This window comes from Pinus tabuliformis, chromosome 6 (assembly GCF_031772625.1).
Source record: "Pinus tabuliformis cultivar Carrire ecotype Pingquan chromosome 6, CPIR1, whole genome shotgun sequence".
NCBI lineage: Eukaryota > Viridiplantae > Streptophyta > Pinopsida > Pinales > Pinaceae > Pinus > Pinus tabuliformis.
In genome coordinates, this window is record NC_142292.1 from 1,479,228,983 (window position 1) to 1,479,256,896 (window position 27,914).

At 39.4% G+C, this 27,914-nt stretch overlaps 1 protein-coding gene across 6 annotated transcripts in view; it reads left to right on the forward strand.

Annotated features, from left to right (window-relative positions):
• Nucleotides 1-4,954: 4,954 nt before the first annotated feature.
• Nucleotides 4,955-27,914, forward strand: part of TPR5 (Tetratricopeptide repeat (TPR)-like superfamily protein) — a 365,268-nt gene continuing 342,308 nt past the window's right edge. For 2 of the 6 annotated variants that reach the window (XM_089427733.1, XM_089427727.1), the window contains exon 1: nt 4,955-5,447. In XM_089427733.1, coding sequence (XP_089283859.1) covers nt 5,406-5,447 — 42 coding nt within the window. In that variant the 5' untranslated portion in view covers nt 4,955-5,405. The remainder of the gene's footprint in view (nt 5,448-27,914) is intronic. The other 4 variants (XM_089427716.1, XM_089427738.1, XM_089427722.1 and 1 more) reach the window with 2 other exon arrangements.

Consider the following 27,914-nt stretch of genomic DNA (forward strand, 5'->3'; position numbering starts at 1 on the left):
TCACTGTCAGGAACAAGTATCCAATCCCATTGATTGATGACCTTTTGGACTATCTCAAGGGAGCCAAGTATTTCAACAAGATCGATTTGAAGTCTAGCTATCACTAGGTTCCAATAAATCCCACAGATGTATGGAAGTTTGCCTTCAAATCCACAAAAGGCCTTTTTGAATGGTTGGTCATGCCTTTTGTGTTGACAAATGCCCTTGCAACTTTTATGAGGTTGATGGATGACATCTTGTAGCACTTCACTAACTCATTCATGGTTGTTTATCTGGATGACATCCTCATCTTTAGCAAGAGTTGGGAGGAGCACTTGCAACACATTCGGCAGGTCCTTCAAACCCTGTGGAAGCACAAAATGTGTCCCAACTTGGAGAAATGCACCTTTGGAATGAGTCAGGTCCAATATTTGGGTTACATCATAGATGAGCAAAGCGTGCATGTGGATCTTGCTAAGATCGAAGTCATCCAGGATTGCCTAGCCTCGACCACTCTAACAATGTTTGGTAGCTTTTTGGGCCTTACCAATTTTTATCGGAGGTTCACGTTGGGATTCTCCCATATCACTTGGCCTTTGAGTCAGATTACCAAGGGCAGAGCAAAAATAAAGTTTTCCTGGTCCGAGTCCCAACAGAAGGCGTTCGTTGAGCTAAAGCACCGCCTTTGCTCTGCACATGTACTCACATTCCCAAACTTACAATAACCATTTGAATTGAGGCAAATGCCTTTGACTATGCTATTGGTTCAGTCTTCACACAACAAGGGAATCTGGTGCCCTATCACAGTGAGACACTTTCCGATACAATTCGAAAGTACCCCACCTATGATAAAGAGATGTATTGTATCACACATTCTTGCCTACAATGGAAACATTGAATTCTAGGGAAGGAGATGGTCAGACACAAATCACCACCCTATTCAATTTATACAGACACAAGGGAAGTTGCATAAAGATTGCCATCAGAAGTGGTCTACATATTTGTAACAATTCCACTTGAACATTAAATACAAAAAGGGCAACACCAATCATGTTACAGAGTGCCCCAGTTGGCCCCCAATTGCAACACTACCTACTGTTATCAACTCTTGTGACCATGAGACCTCTGGATGGGCACAACTATATAAAAATAATCCAAAGTTCTTCACCACATACCAGATGCTAGTGGATGGCAAGCAAGTTCCATATTTCCACTTCCAGGATGCATTATTATGCTACCTAGGCCACCTTTGTGTTCCTAAGTGAGTGTACCAAGTTGATTTGGGAGGCACACTATAGTCGGGTCACAAGAGACTTTGGTGTGGACAAAACTTTGGTTGTACTGCAAAAGTATTTTTATTGGCCCAAACTCGGATAGGAAGTTGGAAAATATATCAGATCATGCACTGTCTGTGCCATCGCTAAGCCAACCATCAAGAAGCAAGGCCTGTACATTCCTTTGCCTACTCTCGACCTACCTTGGAAATCCATCTCCATGGACTATCTGTCTGTCCTCCCTTCTACCAAGCATGGTAATGACTGTGTATTTGTAATCGTGGATAATTTTCTAAGATGGCTACATTGGTGGCATGCAAGAAGAGTATCACAGAAGAGGACACTACCAAACTCTTCTTTAAATGAGTGTCAGTACATTTTGGGATCCCACAGACTATTATATCAGATCAGGATAACAGGTTCCTGAGCACATTCTGGTTGAGCCTCTGGACATTATTGGACACCATGCTCACCGAGTCGACTGCATTCTATCCCAAGACTGATGGCTAGAGATAGGTCATCAATAAGATGATATTGCACTTACTCCGCATGTACAACTCCAAGCACCCACGAACCTGGGATGAGATCCTTCCCTATGTGTGACACAACTATAATAGAGCTCTCCATAGCTTGACTGGTCATAGTCCCTTTCAAGTGGGTCTGGGATTTCAACCATTGTGTCTGATTGATGTTTCCATGCCTTATATGACTACACAGACAAAATCCACACATGTATGGTCTAAGGCTGATAAAACAACCGGGTTTATTGAACACATCCAACAGTGGGTTCATGGCATCTTGGAGAAATCCAATGGCAAGTACAAACAACAACATGATCAACATCGGGTGCCACATAAGTTTTAGGTGGGCGACAAAGTTTTGTTGCATTTACAGAAAGAATGACTTGCCAGAGCTCATCGGAATATCCGACCACTTTGATATGGGCCCTACACCATCACCAAGGTTGTGAGTGACAACGCTTTCAAGCTCAACATTCTCCCATTCCTTGGCCTGCACCCAATGTTCAATGTGGACCACCTTTGGTCATACTTTCCACCATTGCTAGACACATCAGACATTGTAGAACAACTAACACCAACATAACTCAACCCAGACTGCATGGAATAGGACACAACTGATTAGGTTATGGATACACAGATCAAGGCCACTCGCTAATAGAAGATCCAACTGTATCAGGTTGTCAAAGTTGGTCAAATTCTGCACCATGGAAAGTGGCTCACCAAGGACCAAGTTCAGCAAGAGTTTCCTCATCTCATGGAGGCTCTCAACATAATGGGGACCATTGCTTCTTAAGGGGGAGGATTGATCCAGGTGGATATTGGTGGCCACCCACCTATTCCACTTAGACCCCTACCATTGTTTCTTTCAGTTTCCTTAACTGTAGCACAACACACTATTTTTGGTAGTTTTTTCGAGTCATAAAATTCCGAAGCCGTTTTGAGGGCCTAAAAGACGTTTTTTTTGGGAAAACAGAGAGATTAGAAACTTATTATGATAGTCAAACAAAACTAGGTATTATGATAGCTAAACAAATATATTTGAAACAAGGTATTATGATAGCTAAATGGAGATCTTCGAAACAAGGTATTATGATAGCCAAACGAAGATCGTATGCCAAAGTTACGACCCCTGGGAAGTTGACGTTCCAACTAACCCCAACAGGGCCCACAAGCTTTTTGCGCTTCATCTTCTAGGGTTAGGTTTTTAGATGTTTAGGGTTTCACATTGTTTTTTAATAATAAAAAGGCCTTCGAGCGTCATTGTAACACCGTTCAAAGGCATGTAGTTGCCACATCTCTTCTCAGAGATAAGGTATCATCACCCGAGTTAATTTATTTCCATTTTGTATGTAAACATTTTTCAGTATTTTATTAATGAAGTGAAGTTCAACTTTCTCTGTAGCTTTGTGTTTCTATTTAAATCTATATTTTCATTTCGTTCTTGCATAAATCTGGATCACCATAACATGGAGCAAGTGGAGAATGTTAAAGTTGGAGAAGGTGGCATAAGGCAAAACAACATATAAAGAGGCATACAATAAAACAATTGTCACTATATTAAACTAGAAAGGCGAGACATTGCCATGCTATACAATGTAATGCTACATGTTCTCAACATCAGTGCCAAAGGTATAAGCTTGGTCATGGGGATATCTAGATGCTGTCACAATAATGGAACCCTTGAGTAGGTACATATTTCCAATATTACCCCCAATGTTGGCTACATGCAATGGGATAAACAAATGACAACACATGTCCGTGTGAAATTCATCTCCACCTCCCTCTTGCCGCTTTGAACTAACGAGCACCCAATTCATGGAATCTGCAAAAGAAGATATTGGGGTGGGATTTGATCCACTTATGTATGCACGTCAGAAGACCATTAATATAATCTCTTTGGTTGCAATAACACAGTAGACCACTACCTCAAGGTATCCCCATGACTCATGGGGTAAGTAGCCCTTATGAGATTTGAAACTTGCTCAATGGTGAAAATCCCCTTACTTTTCACCATTGGATCCACCCTCTACGGGCGTGTTTATTTTGGAGGACATGGGTGTGGGCTTTGATCCACTTATGTGTGCACATGTCACATGACCATTTAGTATGCTTTTCACTAGGTGCAACCACACATTTGACCACTACCTCAAGGTGCCCCTATGGCTTCAGGTTAGGTCTCATGGGGATTGAATCTTGCCCAATGGTGAAAAACCCACTGCTTTCCATTATTGGATCTAAACCCTTTGGGATTAATCTTCTACCTTGTTAGAACTGCAAACTTTCCAAATTCTTTCTTCCCAAGATGTTTCAAGTTTTGTCCATCTCCTAGTTTCACTGTGAAGCAAAGCTCATAGGGGTTTGTCCTTATTTTTGAAATACTTATTTTATTCTTAAAATTAATGATAATGAAAATATATTTTTCGTTTTTTTTGACTTAGGGATATTATCCTCTTTGTAACAAATGAATAATTTCATATTCTTAATCTCATTGTATTACCATAGTTTTTCTTCAAAGTCACTTACAACAAGCAGCTTAATGTGTTAACTCATTGGATTTGTTTTGGCCTTTCTAAGGCATATTGTCAATAAATTATATGTTCAAGTTTGACAGAGTCTAACTAGTTCACCAACCACTCTCGCGATTGGGATTTGATTTGTCTTCTATTATGAAATTCCAATGAAATAAATAGATAATTACATGAGAGAAGTTTGACCAACCTAAATATGCAAATTATAATAAACTTCTCTATGTCTCTCTCCTTGTGTGTAACAAACATAATATATTATAACATGTACAAATATTGATATAGGCCACATAATCCCCCGTCTCATGCAAAGTTTTTTTATTTTGAATGGAAGAATGTTTTGTTGTGTTCATGAAGTGTAGAACATTAAGTTTATGTGAGGTTTAGTCCCTATGCAATCTTAAATTTATATCTCATATGTAAAGATTAAAAATGGAAACCAATTGTGAAAGCTATATTTTTCTAAGGAACATTGAAACTCCATCACGCTAGCACATCCATTGTTGACCAAATAAACCTAATAATGACCTATCGCATTGATGGGTAGATAATTCTTTGATCCAAATGTCATTAGCTTAAACAAAACTCAATAATTCCTCATTTAAAATAACAAAGGAAAGGAAAAGAACCCTTTGTTTCTCTCCAAACATTCCGAGTCATAATTTAATTGTTCGCCTTATAAACCCCCAATTTTTATTTTGGAGGTGAAGGGCTCCTATACCATTACAAATTGAAACAGTAATTCAAAACCTTTATGGACATGAATATAGTTCCTTAACGAAAAGGCTTAGGCTCTTCGGCAAGCTACACACTGGAATTGGGTTGGGCATCTCGACGCTTCGGTTCCGCCATCCTCGTTCATTTCACGTTACAGAGGTTTGAACAAACTTCAAAGCCAACTAAGCTTCGCAGGGTCCAGTTAACAGCTTTGTCACATCAAGAGATACTCGAGTTTCGAAGCCGGTATCCATCGATATATTTGAAAATTTGCTTTTCAGGCCACGGCAGAAAGAAATCTGTTCTTAGCAGTTTTTGTCCCGTTATTTGAAATTCAGAGGACTATTTGGTATTGTTATCACTTCTAGAAGGTTGTACTAGTGGTTGCTATGTCGATCAACTCAGAGAAGCAGGTTCGAGACAATACCCTGGTATATTTATTTCTGCTGCTCTGTTTTAAATTTCTTAATTCTCTGAAATCTACATTGTTTTGCAGCTGAAACACTTTTAAACTACATGTATAATGAATTAAATAGCAAAGATGACATACTGTGTAGCAAATTGTAGGTTTTAAGGTGATCGTGCAATCATATACTCTTCTGACTACCCACCACATTTTACAGTGTCTGGTCTATAAATTTAATATCTTGGTTACGTAAGTACTTACTTGATATTAACCTATTTGTTATCACCAGAACTCAAAACCCTCTTGCATTTGGGTATTGGTTGGAGCCAAGGTATTAAGGACACTTTGTTGAGTTGATTTACCTTCCTCAAAATTCTTTTTAACGAAGACCTTGTTTTTTTCCTGGATGGGAAAGTGGTCCTCTGTCCTCTTTTTAGGGCAGTGAACTTGTTCATATACATCCTATCCCTAACATTCATGTCATCAGATAGTTTTTCGACCTTTTTGCACAAAGTGACCACTGCTACTTCTACTCGATCTTTAGATTTGACTTTCTTAGCTTCAACTTTAGCCCTAGGGAAATTGAGCATCTCAATATGGGCAACATGTTCAATTTCGATGGCCATCTCCTTTGGTTCAACAATATTTTTAGGCTTCTTATCCCTAAGTTGGTATGTTAGATGGCCTTGGATTCCCTTGATGAACTTCTCTAGGATTTGGGCATCAATAAGCTTAAGATGATTGGGAATCTCCCAAATAACCCTATCAAATATTTGGATGAAAGTTCTAACATCTTCATTTGGCCCCTTTTGCATACGGTAGAACTTCTCAATGGCAATGCCTCCATCAGCATCAATGGCCCATCTTTTCCTAAAGAGATCTTCGAGTTGGTCCAAAGTCACGACACTACCTTGAGGTAGACTAGTGTACCAATCTCTAACATCTCCCTCAAATGTTAAGGCGAATAACATCATGACAACATCTTCATGCTCAATCACCTTAGGACAGATGGCCTAAATGAAGTTATTTACATGTCTATCAACAATTATATCACCCTTCCCTTGGAACTTGGGTAGCCATTCATGGTGCCTTTCAGGCAATGGATGGGAAGCATCAGGGAAAGCATTCAAGGGTTTGAAAGATGTTATGTTTCATCTCCTAAGTTGGGGAGTTTGGTTTGATTTTCGGGATTTTGGTTAGTGTTGGTACTCATGATGTTATAGAATAACAGCCTAGCAATGGGTGCTAGATTTCTTGAAGGAGACTTGTCTAGCTTAGCAAACTTCCTAGCAGCAGCTCTAGTTACGGGAACTATGTTTTTTTCGTGATCTTAGTAACCAAGCAATTTAGGAGTTCCCAGAAGAGGATATATACTATCGTTGAAAGAGTCACCTTTTCAAATGTTTGACCAAGGAGGCAGACTTGCTTCCTCCCTAGTAACGGTGCCAAAAATGTTACCACACAATCTAGCAGGCCATAAGGAGGGAAAACCTATGGGTCAAAGAGCTAGACCACGTGATAACAATGGGATAATGGCCCACTGTCACCTTAGCGAGTGTCCCTTGCTCTTTATGAACTTTCATTGATGAGAGGAGTTGCGGTAGATAGACAATTACATTTAATTGATATTCTAGGGTTATTGGTACTAGGTGATGAGGTGGGATCCTCAAGAAAAGCTCTATTTTTAGTATGGTACTCTCAAGGAAAGCTCTAGTTGCAACAACTCCATACATTAGACATTTTTCAAGAACAAAACTTCAACAAAAGGCACTTACAAGATGACAATATGATATATCCATCCACAAATCAAGAGATAGCTCCAAGAAGATCGAATTTCAGCTCCAAATATCGAAATGCATCCAAGACACCTAATAGCCAATCCAAAGAAAAGGTGTGAATTTGCCAAGAAGGCTGAAATTCCCAAGTGTGATGATGATCCAATATAAATGAAGTTACGTTCTATTTATATGAGTCCTACTAGGTCGAATTATTAGCCTAAGGCCCCTAACGTTATAAAAATGTGCAAAATACATGCCTTGGTCACCAGCCAATCAAGTACTTCTTACAAATTATGGAATAACCATTTGAATTGCTTATGTCATGTTGATGTAGGGCCATTGGAGGACCACGTTGAGTCCTCTTGGTGCCAAAAAGTGTGAGAGGGCTCCATAAATCATGAACAAGGGGATGACCCCTTAGTCTCCATGCAAGTCATCATGTGGGGCCCCAAAGTGAATTTGGGGCACAAAAACTAGTCTAATGGGTCTCCCAGTGATAGAATAGCTTGTAATGTTCCAATATTGATGGCTTTGACAATTATGCTTGCCCTCCCATGTCTCAAGTAGTGATACAAACCTCCTCTGGGCCTTGGATCAGTTGCCAAACCATGTGATCACTACTAAGCCGATTAGGGCACACTAGTCCAAGTGCATCATCTCGTGAATAAAGTGGGGCAATGAGCAGATTGTTGAACGTGCTGAGGGTGCCCATGGCATGAAATGATGCTCTACACATGATGGGAGATCCATGGCTCTCAACACTTCTCCTGGGGCTGTCAATATGATTCTTTAGTGGACTTGGGCCCCAATTAAGTTGCCCAACCCATGATGAAACCACCTGCCAATTACATATAATATCCAATGCAAATCCTCACCATTAGGCACAATAATTCATTAGTGCATCTAAGTGAACCATACTTGTTTATCAAAGGCACATTGTGACTTCATAGTGGGCTTCCCTTCCAAATTTGGGGCTTGAGCTTGTGTTCCTAGCCCCTAAGGGGAAAAATAGTTCCTTGGTACATCCTTCTTTTGATATTTGTCATGTGAATGATGATGAATGGATGGGGACACAAGGTCTCAAGGACAAATACCATGGGTTCAAGGGTGGCAATGATGAGGGATGTCTACATTGTTAATTTGGCAGCTCAGGGACAAATTCCCTCCTTTGGACAACCTTCTTCATCTAGAGAAGGTCTTCTTTTCCCTTGGAAAAATTTAATTTGGTCAATGAAAAATCTATTTTTAATGTGAAAACCCAAAAGTGCACAAAAGTTTAGGTTGAATTTAAAGACAAATTGGGTCTCCTCCAACGCTTAGAAATACAAGTCAAGTTAAACTCATTTGGACATCATCTCACATCACGTCTTCTTCTCTCTCTTGCTTGGATCAGTTCGTACAACTCTAAAAATTGTAGGTTGATCTCACTGTGAAAATTCCACAACCGGAATCCTTACTGCAGTGGTTGATGATATTACTCCTACTTGTTAAATTCCTTTAAACAAATTACTTGTAGTTTCCTACGACAAATATCGTAATACATACACTGCAACCTTCACTTAATTAAATATTATGCAGAAACAAGAGACTGAGCAAGAAAGAAAATACAACACAATGGACACCGTTATTTTTGGACAAATGTCCCCAGAAAAACCCAATGCGGGAAAACTGGTGCAATAGTTCTGAGGGTTTATTATTATTAAGTAGTAGCAAATTCTGAATACATCTCTGAATACCTCTCTGGTTATTCAGTTACAGAGAGAAATACTGCATAAAGATTTGTGAGATTACCTCACACAATCACTGAGAAAAATCCCGGCTGATCCGAACTTTGGATGAAGTGCCTCTGGCAGGCCCTACGCCGCCTCTGCACAGTCCTCACACAGTCCCTGCGTCAACCTCTCTAGGCACTGCGCCAACCAGTCTGCTGATCGATTTGCTGCTCGAAGTCTCTGCTCTTAGCCTCCCGGTCTTACAGCCTGGCTCCCGGCTTCTAAAACTAACTCTTCCTAGCAAAATCTCGGACTCTCTCTTATCCTCTTCGTGGCCCTGCGTTAGCCTCCACGTGTGGGTTACTGGATCACTCTCTGCCTTTCTCTATTGATGATTCTCTGGTTGAGAAAATCTCTCTCTCCGAATGTTATCCCTGCCCCTCAACTACAAGAAATATGCTTGATCAAAATTTTCTCCTGAGAACTTCTCACTTCAGAAATTCGATCTCTCGATCTCTCGGTGTGTTTTCCAAATGACCCTCAAGCTCCCTTAAATAATCTTCTCGTTGACATTCAACGACCCATATTAAAAGCTAATCTATGGCTAAGATCATTTTAGCTTGATGCTTGTCTTCTTCTAGAAGTTACACCCACAATTAGATTAATAACCATTAATATTTTTAATTTCTTAAGTTTAGACTTTTAGGGGCCATTAAAAAATATTAATTATTTTAATAAAATCGTTTCTAGGTGGAATTTCCCAAAAACGCTTTCTGGTTTCTTTGGAATACATGTGCTCAAGCCTCCCTGCAAAATTTGAGGCTAGAGCACATCCGATGCTACCCCAAATCAACACTCACATTTGCGAAGGAGAAGGTGTCTTTCCCTGTTGATCGAGTTTGACCTTTGTTTGGGAGACTTTGACCAGTGTTGACCAACATTGTTTTTGGCACCTTTTGACTTGGTTTGATAATATTGGATCTTTTTGAGGAGGCCATATTTATTGGCACAAAAACCGAGGATTTCTGGGCAACTTGACTTGCATTGACTTCAGGACTTTGACTTGCATTGACCGCAGACCAGTTGAAGCTTTGACCACATATTTTTCTCTCTTTTGACTGAGTTTTGTTCACTGTTTTGGTGAAGTTTGACTAATCTTGGAAGGCTGAATTTATTGTTGCTTTGACCGAGCTGATTGGAGGACTTTGACCGTTGACTTGTAGACTAGTTAGGGCACATATGACTGCTATTTACTTTGATAGAATTCCAAACTTGACTTTGACCATATTTGACTATTGGCTCATTGTTTGGATATTGGTTGGTTGATTTTGTTGATACAAATGATTGACCTTGACTCTTGATTGGTGAATTGGATCATTGTACTTTGTTTGCTGAACATTTTATGACAATCTAATAAGAATAAGAATTTGAAAGGGTTTTCCCCCTTGTGGGGTTTTTCCTTGGTCTTTGACCTGTTAGTGTCAGTCTTTCTAGCCTTCCTCCAGTGATCAAACATGCTCTTACAAAGTGGTTTTAAGGTGTCAAGGTCAAATTTTATCATTTCAGTGAGTCTTCAAGTAAAATATGGTCACTAGGCATTAGGTCTAGGGTGTGCTTTCACTCCTTTCAAAGTTGTCCAAATGTCGGTCTATGTCACTATTCAGCTGAGTCTACCATAATTCAGAGGGTTGTCATTATCATGTCAAGTTCCACTGGGTCATTTTACACCTTGTTCATGCTTCAGTTGCGCCTAGGTAAGGTTCATTTCCCTCTCCTAGGGTTTTGAAGGCAATTTCTCTTGGACGGTCAAATCATCAGCAAAACTTGTATCCTGATGTTCATACACCTTCCCCTATCTTTAATTTACTTTATTAAACACTTTCCATCATTGAGAACCCCCAAATTCCTCATTTTCGCACAAACCCTAGTTTCTTGCTACAAACCCTATTTTCTAGGCTAGGCCCGTGTTTTTCCCTTTTGGACCCCTTCCCCTCACTCAATCTCTGAAATTCCACTTTTCTTTGCTTCCTAACATACCTCCCCACCTAGAAAAATTTCCTCAAGAATTTAGAAGCCCCCTATCCCCTTCATTTTGCTTCATTTCGAGTCTCGACAAATCCCCTGTTCCACACATCGGGGTAGGTTTTACTTAGATGATGTTTCCGAGCAATAAAAGATGAATTTTTGAAAACTAAGAGAGGTTTTTGTCCACAACAGGCCAAGGAAGAAAAACCTCCTTCACTTTTTACACAGGTGTCATGGTTTTAGAGAAATGTCAAAAATACAATCGCCTCAAGAGAATTGATGCACCTTTGAAGTGACTTTGGAAAAATCAAGATTTCTCCTAGATTGGTTGGCCAAATGACTTGCTTGATGAGTCAAATGTTAACTAGACACAAAGAGCTTTCCAATGAGTTATCATGATCTCAATTTGGAGTTGAGGAAGGCATTCAAAAGTTGACTGCAACAGCATTCTGCCTTGAGGCAGCCTCATTTGGCATATTTTGACCAGTCTTGGGAGATTTGATTTTTGACAGGGCAAATGAACTCAAAACTGAAAAATTTCAGTTGGATTGGAAAGTAGACTCAAAGACCTTTCCAACGAGCTATCCTGCACCCAATTTGTACACCGGGAAGGCCTCCAAAAGGCTCATGCAAAAAGGTGCGACACACTGGGGAGGCGCGGCGCACTGGGAGAAATTTTCCTGTGTAAATTTACACTGGCGCGGCGCATTGGGCTAAAAGGCCTGAAATTCATTGAAATCTTCCTCCAAATTGCAAATTCTTCATTCCACAAGTAGGTATAGCCTCCATTTTTGTGTTTCATCCAAGTTTGTGCTAGGGTATGGTGGTTGATGAATGCTAATGATTGAAACAAAAATTCAAACCCTATCATTTTGAATTCCTCACATGTAAACTACTGCCTAGGGTTTCAAAACTTGTTTGCCACCAAGGTTAGTCTTTTCCATTATTTCTCTTGTCCTTAATTCCCTTTGTTCCTTGACTCCATGGTTCCCCATCCCCTAAAGTTACTAAACCCTTATCCTAAATTCCCTTTCCCAAAACTTTCAAAGGTGAATCCCTAAACCCTATCCCACACATAAAACCCCTCAAACCCTCCTACATTTCCCTAATAAAATTTGTCCCAATAGTCCCTAATCCCTCATTATTTTTCCCTCCACTTACTGTCCCTCATGTCATGGTTTTCTCTTGGTGACAAAGGTCAAGCACATCATCAAAGGCATTACAAGACAGTGTGACATATCAACACCTATTTGTCCAAGACAGTTTGTCCACCAGCAGACATGACATCTGATCCGTCATATGATCATGAAGAAGAGACACAGTGATTCACCAACAGAGGTACATGCACTCAGGAGGCCTCATAGAGGTGGAAAAACATCTGTGAAGACCAGCAGGCTGCCCAACGAAGCCTAAATGAGAGGACACCCATTCGGCAGGAGATAGAGGCTGATCGAGAGATTTGGCTCGAGAGGATCAACATCCACTTAGAGAAGTTATTGGCGAAAGCAAACAAGGACAAGTACATGCTCAGGCACATAAAAAACCATTATTGGGCACGAAATCATGTTTGCAAGGCACGAATCAGGAATTTAAAGGCAAAACTAAAGAAGGTAATAAGGAAGCAAAAGAGGCAAAAAGAGCTTGATCGTCTTTAGATATTGGTCGAAGCCTCTTTAGCCCAACATGACACTTAATGAAGAAGCTCCAGCCCAAATTTCAAGAACTTTGGGGCATTTTTGGCATTTTGACAAATTTTGCACTAAAAAATAGAGTTTTTCTCCCTGTGCGCCGCGCCACCTGGCGCGCGCTTTTGCTAGGGAGCTCCAAATTGCAAAAAGTTTATATTTTTGGATTTGTCATGAAAAATCATGACTACTGGTGCATGGCCAAGAAGTTTGGGCAAGCTTTGAGTCCCCAGGAGGCCAAAAACACTCAAAAAATGACCTCACTGCCCCTATTTTGACACACAGGAAGCAGTCTTGGGAGATTGAAGTTTTGGAGGGGAAAATGGGCATCAAATTCAAAAATTCCCCTTGGGTTGGAAAGTAGACAGGCAGGGCTTTCCAACAAGTACACTTGGGCTCAATTTTGACTTCAAGAAGTGCCTCAAACTCAGCTTCAAAGTGGCGCGACGCACAGAGAAATTGGCGCAGCGCGCAGAGGATTTTTGCTCAGTTTTTCACCTTCCAGCTCAGAAATTCGACCAGTTTGACTAGTTTTGCTTTGTGATGTAATTTTTGATCTATCTTGATGTAATTGGATAAACATGATGTAATTTTGGCACTTATTTACTTTTTCTAGAGGATTCATTCACCAAAAAGTGAAAATTTAATGAATGAATTAGTTTCCTACCTTATAGAGGCAAGTTGTTTTGATTCCCTAGATTTTAGTGCTTTGTTTAAAATTGGTTGAAACAGCTCTTAGAATGATGAGCTCGACCCCTAGAGGCAAGGGAATGGGTTGGGCTAGTCTATATCATGTAATTCCTAAGTCATATTCAGGGTTGGACTCTTGGGAAAAGTTTGGCACTCTATTGTACATTCATTTCTGCATTTTTGGCAAAGGAAAGACCAGGGTTTTGCAGCACTGTTTGGGATCCATGTGGCTTTATGTTTTGATGGTGTGCTTCTCTAAGTAATTGTAAGTTCATTAGTGTTATGTGTATCATTTTCCTGTCTCTTCTTCTGAATTTGAACAAATGAGTGATTAAGGTGGAACCCATTAACTGTTATGCTCTGCCTTTGAATTTGTTTAAATTTCGATGTTTTCATCTGTTTAAGGAGAATTTTGAGACACTCTTGCTCTCCTTAGCTCCTCACCAGTCTGATCTATTCATTCACTCAATTTAAAGCATCAAAACGATTGCCTTCCTTGCCCCAATCAGAACTCTGCAGAAACTGTGCCTCATCCCCGAACCCAATTTGCCTTTTCCTGTTTCCAGCACAAAACCCCCAAAAACTCAAATCAAACCCTTGTACTTCATACCTAGCCTAAGATTAGCTTTTATTTCAGTCATCTCGAGCCCCATCGCTTGTCTTTTGCCGAGATCGACCCGGAGAGAGCCCTCTCCTGTCCTCGTAGGGCTAACTACGAGGCTGAGTGTGGTTTGATGTGGACCTAGAACCTTGTCTTTTCAGCCTGAGACAAATCTAGGCTCTAACATGACCAAATTTGGTGTCTCTTGTTATTGCTGTTGATTGTCTTCTATTGTCATTGCATTTACTGTTCTATCTACAATTGCTATTGATCATTGGAATATTGAATTGATTTGAAAGATTGCTAATTGAAGATAAGAATTGGGCTAAAGTGATTGTAACAACATAGAATAGTGGAAAATTAACATGGTATCAAAGGCCTTGTGAAGACATGACCAAGGAGACGAGACAAGAGCAATCATCTTTGGAAGACGCTGAAGGAGTCTATTTGACTTGGTCAAAATGTCTACCTCTTACTTCAAGGAACTTGAGAAGTTGGGAGACTCATCAAACTTTGCTTCTTGGAAGTGATATTGGATGAAAATGATGTCTTGGAATTTGTGGAAGGAAAGTTTCTTGTACCTCCGGAAAATGCTCCTGCTGCTGCCAAATCCAAGTATAAGAAAGGTGAGCTCAAAGCCAAGAAAATTCTCATTGATGGTTTCCAAGATCATTTACTTATTTATGTAGGAAGCTTGAAGAAGTCTAAGGATATTTATGACAAGCTACTTGGGATGTATGAGGTCAACAACTTGAATCACATCCTCTCCTTGAAAAATCAACTCGAAAAGAGGAAGATGAACAAGGGGGAATCCGTGCAATCCTATTTCGTGAGGGTATCCCGCCTAAGGGATCAATTACAATATGTTGGTGAACAAATATCTGACAGAGAGTTGGGGGCAGTGACTCTTCAAGGTCTTCCTCCTATTTGGGAAACCTTCATTACTACTATAAGCAACAATAATGTTCTTTCGACATTTGATGAGCTCGTTGGTAAATGTACTCAAGAGGAGACTAGGATGATTGTTAGAGGGAGGATTCAAAAGCATGAAGAAGGAGAGCCCTTTGCCTTTGTTGCTCAAGACAAGAAGAGAAGGGGAAGAGGAAGACCATTTGGTTCAAGAAGGCTTCCCCTTGAATCAAAGGACTTCAATAAAAGATGAAGAAGAATTGAATGCTTCAATTGTCACTAGCATGGTCACTATGCCCGAGAATGTTCAGAAAAGAGAAATGATTCAAGATCCAACTACAACAACAATCGAGGTTTCAACAACAAGAAGTTCAATGATAGAAGAAGAGGATATGATTGAAGAAGAAGGGATGATAGAAGAAGAAAAGATGCTCCGGATGATCGAGAAGAAGGCCATCATCCTCAAAAGAGGTCAAGGAACTCCAGGTATGAAAAAAATGCAGCTGCTAGTGAATTTGAAGATGTTATTCTTTTTGCTCTTTCTGGTTCTTTCCCTATGAATTCGTATGATAGTTGGTTGGTAGATAGTGGGGCTTCTAGACATTTCTCGAGACAAATTTGAAATCCATCCTTGGAGACAACACTACTTATCCTGTGAAGGGTTTTGGTTCTATCAAATTTCATTTGGACTCTGGTTAATATGTTCTTCTTCATGATGTGATGTATGTTCCAGGACTAAAGAAGAACTTGGTATCTATGTCTGCTTTGGAATAAAAAGGGATGAGGGTAACCTTCATAAGAGGAAAAGTCCTCACCTGCTCTGTGGAACCTTGCATGAGGGATGCTTTTACCTTGAGATCTAGAATTGAAGGACTCTATAGAGTCAATGGAAAACCTCTGTGTGCAATGGTCCACGACATCAATCATCAAAGTGAGCTATTACACTGAAGGTTGGCACATATACATTATGAAACCCTGTTGAAATTAAAGAAGTTGTTTTCTGGGATGCCAGATGGTCAAGTTAGTCATGATGGAGTATGTCTGGGATGTGCTAGTGGAAAGAAGACAAGGGGACCATTCCCCTCTAGCAAGAACAAGACTAGTGATATTCTTCAACTCATTCATTTTGACCTATGTGGACCCATGCTAGTGCACTCTATTGGTGGCCATCTCTACTACATAATCTTCATTGATGACTTCTCTAGGAAGACATGGATATTTTACTTGAAGCACAAGGATGAGGCTTTTGATATGTTCAAGGAATTCAAGGTGCTGATAGAAAATCAAACATGGAAGAAGATCAAGGTCTTTAGGTTTGACAATGGTGGAGAATATATGTCAAATGAGTTTGTTGACTTTTGCAAGCAGGATGGAATCAAGAAGGAAACTATTGTACCTTATAATCCTGAGCAAAATGGAGTGGCTAAAAGAAAGAACAAGTCCATCGTGGAAGCTGCCTGAGGTATGCTACATGATCAAAAGTTGTTGAAGTTCCTCTTGGGAGAAGCTATAGATACAACAATCTATGTTCAAAACAAGGTTCCTCATCAAGCTTTGGATAACAAGACTCTCGAAGAAGTGTTCATAGGTGTGAAGCCTGATATTGGACATCTCAGGATATTTGGTTGTCCCGTATATTTTCATGTGCTGAAGGATAAGAGGAACAAGCTGGAAGCCATCGGAAGGAAAGGTATGTTTGTTGGATATTGTGAAAACTCTAAAGCATTTAGAATACATATATTTGGTCAAAGGAAGATTGAGTTTAGCAGGGATGTAACTTTCAATGAAGATGCCGCCCTTGGGAAAGCAAGGGACCTTGCTTCGCCTCCTCTTGAGAAGAAAGATGATGATATGGACCTATTAGAAGGTCCCTTTATGCACTAACAGAAGAAAATTGTTAATGATGATCCCATGGAGCATGTGGACCCCTTCGATCCTTCTCCATGTGATCCCTTTGCTAGGAAGAGACCATTGTGGCTTCGTGATACATTACAGGATGCAGAGAGACATGTTCCAGCCAAAGGAACCTTTAGAGAGCAAGAAGCTATGCCAGTATCAGGGTTATGCTGTAACTATGAGCTCCATTATACAGGTTGAACCTCCCACCTTTGAAGACGCTGTGAAAGAATAGGTTTGGAAGGATGCCATGGCTGAAGAGTATGAATTGATTATGAAGAATGATGTATGGGATGTTGTTCTGAGACCTAAAGGAAAGTCTGTCATAACTTCAAAGTGGCTATACAAGATCAAGCATGAAGTTGATGGAAGCATTAAGAAGTATAAAGCGAGATTCGTGGCTCGAGGTTTCTCCCAGATTGAGGGAGAAGACTATGATGATACATTTGTTCCCGTTGCCCGCTACACCATTATTTGATCGATTGTTGCCCTTGCTGCTAGTCAAGGATGGACCCTTCACCAGATGGATGTAAAGACAACATTTCTTCATGGCATACTACAAGAAGAAGTATATGTTGAGCAACCTCAGGGATTTGAAGTGAAGGACAGGAAGACTCACGTTTGCAGGTTGAAGAAAGCACTATATGGTTTGAAGCAAGCCCTCAGAGCTTGGTATGCTCGCATTGATAGTTACTTGGTGAAGCTTGGATTCACAAGAAACAATGCTGATTTGAACCTCTACTTCAAAGTGGTCCAAGGTATGCCTTTGATTTTGGTTTTATATGTTGATGATCTATTCTTGATAGGAAGTGAGCCTTTGATGCTCGAATGCAAGAGGGAGTTGGCCTTTGAGTTCGAAATGAAGTATCTGGGTATGATGCATTGCTTTTTGGGACTAGAAGTGTGGTAGAGACCCAAAGAGATTTTCCTTTCTCAAGGAAAATATGTCGTGAAACTGTTGGAAAGATTTGGAATGGTAGAATGCAAGTCCCTAGCTACACCGATGGAGATGAACTTCAAGAAGTTGTGCAGAGATGTTGCTCGACCTAACTAACCCTTATGAGTACCGACAGTTGATTGGGGCATTGATGTTCCTTGTGAACACCCGACTAGATATACACTTTGCAGTGAACACTTTGAGTCAATTCATGATTGAGCCCCTTCACGCACACTGGGTTGCTACTAAGCACATACTGAGTTATTTGCATGGGACGATTAACCTTGGTCTAAGATATATTGCCGGATATGTATGACTTCATGGTTACATTGATGTTGATTGGGCTGGAAATGTTATTGACAGGAAGAGCACATCGGGGTGTTACTTTAGCTTGGGGTTTGTGATGATATCTTGGATGAGCAGGAAGCAAAAGTTTGTAGATTTAAGCACGATCGAGGCAGAGCACATTGTTGCTGGCATGGCTAGTTGTGAGGCAGTGTGGTTGAGAAAGCTCTTTGGAGAGCTGTTTGATCAGGTCTTGGATATGACTGTGATATATTGCAACAACAAGAGTGGGATTCGATTGGCAGAGAATGTCGTTTTTCCCTGACAAATCCAAGCATATTGAAATTAAATATCACTATATTCGAGATATGGTGCAAAGAGGAGTGGTAAGCATCCATCACATTTCGACTGATGAGCCGATAGCAAATATATTCACCAAGGCTTTGCTGAAAGGGAAGTTCTTGGTCTTTATATAACAACTTGGACTAATGGATATGACCTTCTTGGATAAGGGTCCTGGCTGATCGAGAACACTGAGCGTGCTCTTCCCCCCCTTTGAGCTCCCAGGGTGAGGAATGGAGTAGTATGGGCTCTTGGTGTTGAGGGACTTCTAGACAATAGAATAGGGTGTGATCCTTACCCTAGTGGTAAGTTAATCTCGCCTATTGTCACTTTGACAAAGTATACCCTTGTTGGCATTCTACCCACAAGTTGGGCTTGTTGGGATTGGTCCTCCTCATCTGGCTAATGGTTTGAGGTGACTTGAGATAGGGTGTGATCCTTACCCGGTTAGGTAAGTCGATCTCGCCCAAGTCTTGGGATGCAGGTGTTCTACCACTTGACTCTTAAGCGTCTAGATGGAGAATCAGTGGACAATAGGACAGAGTATGATCCTTAAGTCGATCTTGCCTATTGTCACTAGACAATAGGACAAAGTGTGATCCTTAAATCAATCTCGCCTATTGTCACAGGTCAATAGGACAGAGTGTGATCCTTGCCCTTACGGTAAGTAGATCTTGCCTATTGATAGAGGGTGGTAGCTTAGCTACCTTATGATGTCAAACACTTCTTTTAGATTCGAGAGTGTTTAATAGAGATGAGCAGAGACGACATTTCGACTTAATGATGACGAGATATTTGAGATGGGACATATGTTGCAATTGGTAATTTCTTCCTAGTTGAGAAGGAGTGTTAATTTGGCAGCTCAGGACAAATTCCCTCCTTTGGAAAACCTTCCTCATCTAGAGAAGACCCTCTTTGTCCTTGGAAAAATTTAATTTGGTTAAGGACAAAATTATTTTTAATGTGAAAACCCAAAAGTGCACAAAAGTTCAGGTTGACTTTAAAGATAAATTGGGTCTCGTCCAACGCCTATAAATACAAGTCAAGTCAAATTCATTTGGACATCATTTGACATCACATCTTCTTCTCTCTCTTGCTTGGATTGGTTCGTACAACTCTGAAAATTGTAGTTTGATCTCACACGTGCGAAGGAGAAGGTTTCTTATGCTGTTGACCGAGTTTGACCTCTGTTTGGGAGACTTTGACCAGTGTTGACCAACATTGTTTTGGCACCTTTTGACTTGGTTTGACCAAATTTGGATCTTTTTGAGGAGGTCGCATTTATTGGCACAAAAATCGAAGATTTCTAGGGAGCTTGACTTGCATTGACTGTAGGATTTTGACCCGCGTTGATTGCAATTTTTCTCTCTTTTGACCAAGTTTTGTTGATTGTTTTGGTGAGGTTTGACTGATCTTGGAAGGCCGAATTTAATGCTGCTTTGACTGAGCTGATTGGAGGAATATGACTGTTGACTTGTAGACTAGTTAGGGCACATATGACTGTTGTTGACTTTGACAGAATTGCAGAGTTTGACTTTGAGCAGATTTGACTTGGGACAAATTTGACTATTGGCTTATCATTTGGATATTGGTTGGTTGACTTTGTTGATAAAAATGATTGACCTTGAATCTTGATTAGTGAATTGTATCATTGTACTCTCTTTGCTAAACATTTTATGACAATCTAATAAGAAGAAGAATTTGAAAGGGTTTTCCCCTTGTGGGGTTTTCCCTTGGTCTTTGACCAAATTTGGTGTCTCTTGTTATTGCTCTCGATTGTCTTCTACTGTCATTGCATTTACTGTTCTATCAACAATTGCTATTGATCATTGGAAGATTGAATTGTTTTGAAAGATTGCTAATTGAAGATAAGAATTGGGTTAACAACATAATACAGTGGAAAATTAACATAAATATTTTGTGTATAGATGTAGGAGGTAGCAATTGTGGTTACATGAGTTACCCCGACCTTTGTTTTTCCACCATTTTATATTTGCCTTTTGCCTTTTCTTGATTTTTATTTGTATTATTGCTTGGGGCTTCAGGAAATGAGAGCATGTTGTGTATGTATGATGTAAGCAATTTTTACCCCCTTAAGGTGGGGCAGTTCATCGCCCACCAGGGGTTGGGACGTGCATGGGTTCCTTAATGATGTAGGGGCATTCGTGAGGCCCTAGGAACCACGGTGATGGCCATAATAAGGGGTAGAGCTCATACTTGGCTTTTTCCCACGTGCTATAATAATGTCCCTGCCATCTTTTCCATTTTATGATATTCTTTTCTTTTGTTTCTTACTTGTGGCCATGATATGCTTTTAACATTATTTTAGCTGCATCAACCTTTGGGGCAACGTTTCCCGTCCCGAGCCAGATGTGTGGACAAGGGGGGGGGGTGTGCCAGTGCCTTGTGGACCTAGTGGTCATGTGGACCCATAGAAGGAAAGTGATGAAATAGGGCTTGTAATGTGCGAAGGGGAGTGAAAAATGTGGAATGGAAAAACGAGACCACACAACCAAAATTGGGGTTGCCCAAGTAGGGCCCTTCCTAAAGCAATAGGCCAATAGGAGAGATCCAAGGGGACTAGGATTGAGGATTAACCCCCCATTTAAGGCTAGGGAACAAAACCCCTGTCCAAACCCTTCCTTCTTCCAAGTGACCCAATAATGCATGCCTGAGATGCCCAAGGAAAAACAAGCATAAGTACCCAATTGCACAATGAATGACATACCTTTTGGATTGGATTTCCCACCTTCTAGCATATGCTTTCAATAGATGGGCGAGGTGACATATGATTGATGCAGGGAGCGAAAATCAATGGCACAATATATTGGCTACATTGGTGGCTGTCAAGGGCTATTAGCTGAAGAGAGATTTAGGAGAAGAATTTCTCCTATGGGGTCACCCACTTTTGGTGGGTAACACCCCCCTCGCACTAGACCACAAAACTACACATTGTGCGGAACCACAATTGGATTGCCCTCAAAACCATGCTTTAGGCTAGATTTGCACAATTCCTAGAATTTTGGAACCACTATGTGATGAACCATGCTTCTTGGACACTCCGTAGGTGCTTCCTAGACACTTCCTAGATGATTCCTAATGATAATGTTAAATTCTTAAAGTTAAAGGATGAAAATGTCACGTTTACTTAAATTTTTAACATTACCATTAAATAACTCAAGATGTTTGAGAGTGGTTCCAACCTCATTAGACTTCATTTGGAGAAAACATAATTTCATATCCCATTCAAATTTAGCAGACTTAATGGTTTTCAAGATCAATGGGATTGGAACATTTCATGAGATCCTATCATGTATGAGGGTATGTGATTGGCATTTAATCGAGAACACGAAGCCCTATACATACACTATTATTGGTGGTGTTGATTGTTGAACTCCTTTGTCATGGCCTTAGCATAAATGTACCCTTCACTTAAGCCAAAATAATTGATTAGGCATGTTAAGCTTTTTCTACCATATTTTAAGGCTTGGATTAGGCAGTTTGATAAAAATTTGGCAATGTTCACTAATGGCCCTAGAGAGTCTAGGTAGAGGCAAAGGCTAGACAAGAGGAGAAGAATGAAGGATGATATTGGTGATCAGGTTCTCGATATAAGTGATAGTGGAAGATTGTGAAGGAGTGGTGGAACATGCATGGCGATGCTACCCCATAGCTACAACATTTGGTAACATGGGTGATTTCATAATTCGTGAACACTTCTTCTATAGAAAGGTGTTTAGCAATTAGCTTAGTTTATTGTTCTAGAGCTTTTGGTCTTCATATTTAAGTGTGTATATGGCCTATTTTGTAAACATAACTGTTTGGTCTTGTTATTGTTGAGAGTTGCTAGATAATCTATTTCATTCCTTAAGGTAATGGTCTACTTTTTTTAATATGACTTTAAAATTTGTATGTTTGTTTGTAATTGATAGAATCTAGATTATGGATGGTTGATGCTTGAATAATTAATCATTAATGTACTATGGATGCCATTTCTATTTTGATTTATGTACAAGTATGCATGTTTTCATATATTTTACTACTAATTTGGCATTCTGGATGTTTTTTTTGAATAGAAATGCAATGAAACACACACACACAGACATATATAGATGTTTCCAGGATTCGCTTTTGAGGATTTTTGGAAAATGACGCTCTTGATGCTTCGCTTCCAAAAAAACACATTTGCTTTGTCCCCACTTCATGCAACACTGGTTCCATTATGTATAGTTAATGTAATATTGACTTAGTGGACATTAAGTGCCATTGATGTAAGGTCCAAATGGTCTTATCTTTAATATAGTGGTTAGAAGGTGGCTTAGTGGTCTATAATTAATGCCCCAATTAGCTTAAGGCTAATTACTATAAAAGGGTCTTGCGGAACACAATTTGTGACATATGAATAAAGCAATATTTGGAAAGTGGATTTTCTCTAGTAAGGATTTTCTGCACTATTATCCCGGTCTTCATGTTGTTGTGATATTATGTAGAGGCTCTACTTATGGCATTTCTGTTTTAGTTTTTTTTTTTTTTTGCGACTAGAGGAATTGACAACTGGGTTGGTTTTGTACTTGCGTGACACTTTCTGTTTTAAACTTTAACATCTAGATTTCTACATCTATGTGGATGGCAATTTTGATCACATGATTGCTAGTGTCTTGGTTGAGCCAAGAGATAACATATGATACCTATGTCACTCCATTGAACATCTTCAACAAAGTACAATGAATGTGTTCATTCAATTCATCAAAAAGATAATTTTCAAAGCTTTATGATGCTTGAGTAGGTGTATATGCTTGTATTCAAGTAAAGGCTAAAGTTGATTTTTTCTGGTAAGGGTTTTCTGCACTACAATCTTGGTCTTCATGTTCCTATGATATTATGTAAAGGCTCGACTTTCCTTGTGGCATTTCTCAGTCTTTTGTTAACCTTTAACAACATCTAGATTCCTACATCTATGTGGATCACAATTCTGATCACATGATTCCTAGTGTCTTGGTTGAGCCAAAGAATACCTATGTTACTCCATTGAACATCTTCAAGATAAGTACAATGAAAGTGTTCATTCAATTCATCAAAGAAGGATTATTTTCAAAGCTTCATGATGTTTGAGGTGTATATGCTTGTATTCAAGCAAAGGCTGAAGATACATAGGAAGAAGTCACATGGTTGAGCTAGTCTTTGGCCCCCATGCTTTGGGACAAACCTTTTGAAGGAGGAAGTCATGTGTACCAAAATAAAACAATTCTATCCATGTAGGGAAATCTATTTTTAAGAGCTATTTTGTATGTGAGCTTAGAGTTTTGTAATAATGTTTGTCTTTAGACTTCTGGTATTTTGCAATGTTGCGAACATCGTGATCGAGTTTAAATCGGCGAGGGGAAAAAATCAGAAAAATTGGGAAAAAAACGGTAAAAATCAGGAAAAAATCTGCAAATACAAAAATATTCATTTTTTTTTTCAATTTTTTTAATATCTAAAGCATCTACAACATAAAATAAATACATTGGCACATAAATATGATAAAATAACTAATATATAAGATGTGTAATATCATTTCTAGTGCTACATCACACATAACAGTGAATCATATCCTGAATAGTAAGTTCTGACTCTTGAGTCCCAACTCAGCCTCAAAATATCAACAAAAAATATAATAATGTATCTCATATCATGAGTCATAATGTCATATACAATGAAATGAACCAAATAACTAATATTACTGATTTCCTTTGCCCCTCTTGTGAGAAAATGCAATAGCTTTCCCTCTAGATGTAGATGTCGGTGGAGTTGGTAGTGGAATCTACCATGCTTTAGAAACTGAAGAACTAGGAGCTATAGGGGTAGACCACGTCCTCTACTAGTGACAGGGGTAGCTTGGGTAGGTGGTGTCACCTCCTCCTTCTGTTGCTCTTCCTCCACCTCCTCCTCCGCCCCCTCTACCCCCTCCACTACCTCTTGCTCCAACCAATCATCGACAGACTGCATGAGAGGCGTCTCGGCCTCAACGCTCCATGCAGCAGTGGTGTCAATCCCATCCAACGAGATGGACTCCATATCAGGTGTCGTGTCAAGTTACCTCACCCCATAATCGAAGATTGTAGTAGACATAGACCATGTCATTAAGTCGTTGGGACTCCAACCTGTACAAAGGTCATAAAATAATAATTATAAAAAAATATTATTTAATGAATTCAAAAAATTAATTGGAAATTTGGAATATTTTAAGTTTTAAGTTTAATCTATTGCGCTTCTTGGTGTGTATTTTTTCAAATAAACTCCAGTTGCGCTCACATCCTGAGGAGTTACATGTTTGGCTGAGGATTCGAATGGCAAGATTTCGCAGATGGGGTACTCTGGCACCATAGCTTCTCCACCATGCATCTACAACAAAATTACAAATAAGATAAACATAAGAAAAAAATGAAATTTGAAAGTTGAAGCAAAGTATGAATTTATGAACTTAAAGAGACAATGAAATTTGAAACAAACTAAAAAATACCTAGCATTTTAGTCTTCCTATCAACCACCATTTCAAAGCTAAATGTGCTTCCTGCCATCCTGTATATCTCCATTTCTTTGGAGATTTCTGCACGTTTTGCTGGAGATGGCACCATTCTCTGAGCACAGGTGGAGAATCCATCCATGACCTTAGCATCAAATAAGAACCCACAGGGGTAAGCAAATGCGGGGTTCAGGTAGATCGCTGTAGCATGAATGGGACGATGGAGTGTGTTGTTTCATCGTTCATCAATTACTTCCCATAGGAGGAGTTGTTTCTGAAACCCCTCATCTCCCTTATCATCATAGTAGGTTCGAATGGATTCTTTGGCCCTATCCATGGCCTCATACAAGTAGCCCATTGCGGGCTTGTCACCATCAACTAATCGAAGAACCTTTACCAAAGGTTTAGTAATGCTGCACACCTCTTGCACTCTCGCCCAGAAGCTTTCCTGGTATGAAACTAATCTGCATGTGGCCTCTCCCTCTGGTTTGCGGCTAATTGCCAAAGTACGCCACTCATCTGAAAGAAACGTTCTCTTCACATCCCACATAGAATTCAAGAGGGATTGAAGAGATATGAAATTGGTGGCAAACTGTGTAATGGCTGGGCGCACCAACTCTTTGTTGTTGGTGAATGTTCTCATCAAATGAAGCACAAATGCATGATTATATATAAATTTTGTAATGCTTTTTGATGAGTCAACAATATCTTTGACAAAATGAATTTTTCCTATGTCTTTCAACATCAAATCAATGCAATGTGTAGCACAAGGTGTCCAAAATAAAGTAGGATGCCTTTCCATAAGCATCTTGCCGGCAACGACATAATTTGCAGCATTGTTTGTTGACTTGGACAACATGTTCTGGACCCACTTCCAAAATAAACACATTTAACAAATCACATAATAATTTTGCATCTTTGATATGTGAAGATGCATCAATAGATTTCATAACATTCTCCCCTTGGGACAATTAACCAAGAAGTTTATAAGGCTTCTCCCCTTTTGATCAGTCGAACCATCTGACATCACAGTGCATCTTGTGTGTGCCCATGATGCCCTAAACTCCTCCAATCTTTTGGCGCAATCATCTTGAAGAATGTGGTCTCTGAAGTCCATCATAGGAAGGGACTTTGTACCCTGGGCCAACAATTGCAATAGCATCAACAATTGGCTGGAAAAATGGATTATTCCTTGCTACGCTGAAAGGAATATCACTCCAAAGAAGAAACTTTCCCAACAACTTGTCAGCTTCTTCTTTCTCCTTTTTTTTTAAGTATTGAAGAGATAGATGGTTGTAAACCAGTCGTGGTTCTAGGAACAAAATATGATGAGGTAGCTACAAGGTTGGTTGTAGATATTGATGCTGAAGTAGAACCAATGCCACTTTCATATTCACCCCCTAACACTCTATTCCCTGCTAGTTGACTCCTTGGAGCTAACTTGGACTGTTTGGTTTGCTCTATTTCTTCCAATGATCTGAGGGCTATTTAGATGATTTCCGGATTTGTATTGGTGTAAGGCCCTACCTCATGTTCATGGATTTGTGCAAGGTGATACTTCAATTTATACACCCCCCTGTCATATGATGCCCACACAACTTGCAAGACAAGTTTGCTTTGTCAAACCCTCCATCAGGTTCACCAAATTCCCACAGAGGGTCCAATTTCCTTAGCATGTTTGTAACTTGGTTGAACTCTTGAGTTTTAATGTAAGATGAAGCTTGAAGTTGAACCTAGGGCACAAGAAGAATTGCAAGTTTAAAAAAAAAATTACACATTGAATTTTTGACAAAAAAACCTCAACTCAATGCAATAATAATAGAACAAATGCACATTCAAACCCAAACAAAAATGATGCAAAAAAATAGAGCACAAGAAGAAATTAAACTAATAAATCTAACAATCAAGTTTTTGCATTTTTGACCAAAATGAACCCTCTTCACTCTATGCGACAAAAATGAAAAGAAAAACAAAATCAAATCCACTCAAAAATTATTGATAATCAATTTGTTATAGAAACCCAAGCAAAAATAAGAAAAAAATGGCCAAATTTGGTGTCCATACCTAGAAACCACGCTTTGCCGAAGAAATTTGGTCCAAACTCGAATTTGTCTTGCTTGGGATGCTAAAATCTTTCGTTTTTCTCCTCCTCTGCCCTTGTAGTCGACTTCCTCTCCTCCTCAGCTCTCAAACAAGCCCGTTGTCTGCAAAAAATGACAAATAAAAACCCAAAATTGCTTTAAAAACGCGTTGTTCCGAGCACCCACGATTTTTTCGTGATGTTTTGAAAATAAAAAAATCGCCGAAAACATCGGCGATTAAATCGTTCGGGTGAAAAATTCGCGATTTTTTGAAAAAATCGTGATTAAATCGCGAAGTTCGCAACGCTGGTATTTTGTACAGGGTCACTTATGTTAAATAAGTTTTTAAATAGATAAATAGTGTGTTACAATTAATTGTATGAATAAGAGCCTAACGAACTTGTAAAGGTAAGTTGGACCACAATCTAGGGCTTTAGTCCTCATTTTTATAAATAGGGGTTCCTCCTTTCTTTAATGAATCTTATTTGTTAGTGAAATATTGCATCCACTCCAAGTGGAGAATCTTGTATAATAGAAATATTCAACATTTAGAATTGCAAGTGCATTTTGTTTTTTTGGTTGTGTAGGTGCTCACCCTCCTTATTGTATTTTTGATAAATGCTTGTGCTTTTGAAGATCTATCATTGTTTTATTTCTATTGTTGCATCTTTTTCAGTTTCACATGCATATTTTGGTGTGTTAGCAATGTTATTTTGGACATAAGCGTTTTGCATTTTTTTCAAGGTAGAAAGTCAAGATATCAATGCAATATTTCATGTAATGAATGCATTATGAATAAATATATTGGAAAATTATATGCATTTTATTATTTTGTATAGTTCTGATAGATTAACAAATTACAGGGATATTCTTCAATAGAATGAATTGTGTTGCAAAACTAGGGTCAAGTAGGCTTTTAAATGCATGTTTCAAGGACAAAAACTTGTGTTTAGCATGGAATTGATTTAGTTTCTTAACGTTGTGCATGCTAATATGTTTTGGCGATAATAATTCAATATATTTCATTAGGCTAGGTATGTGACCAT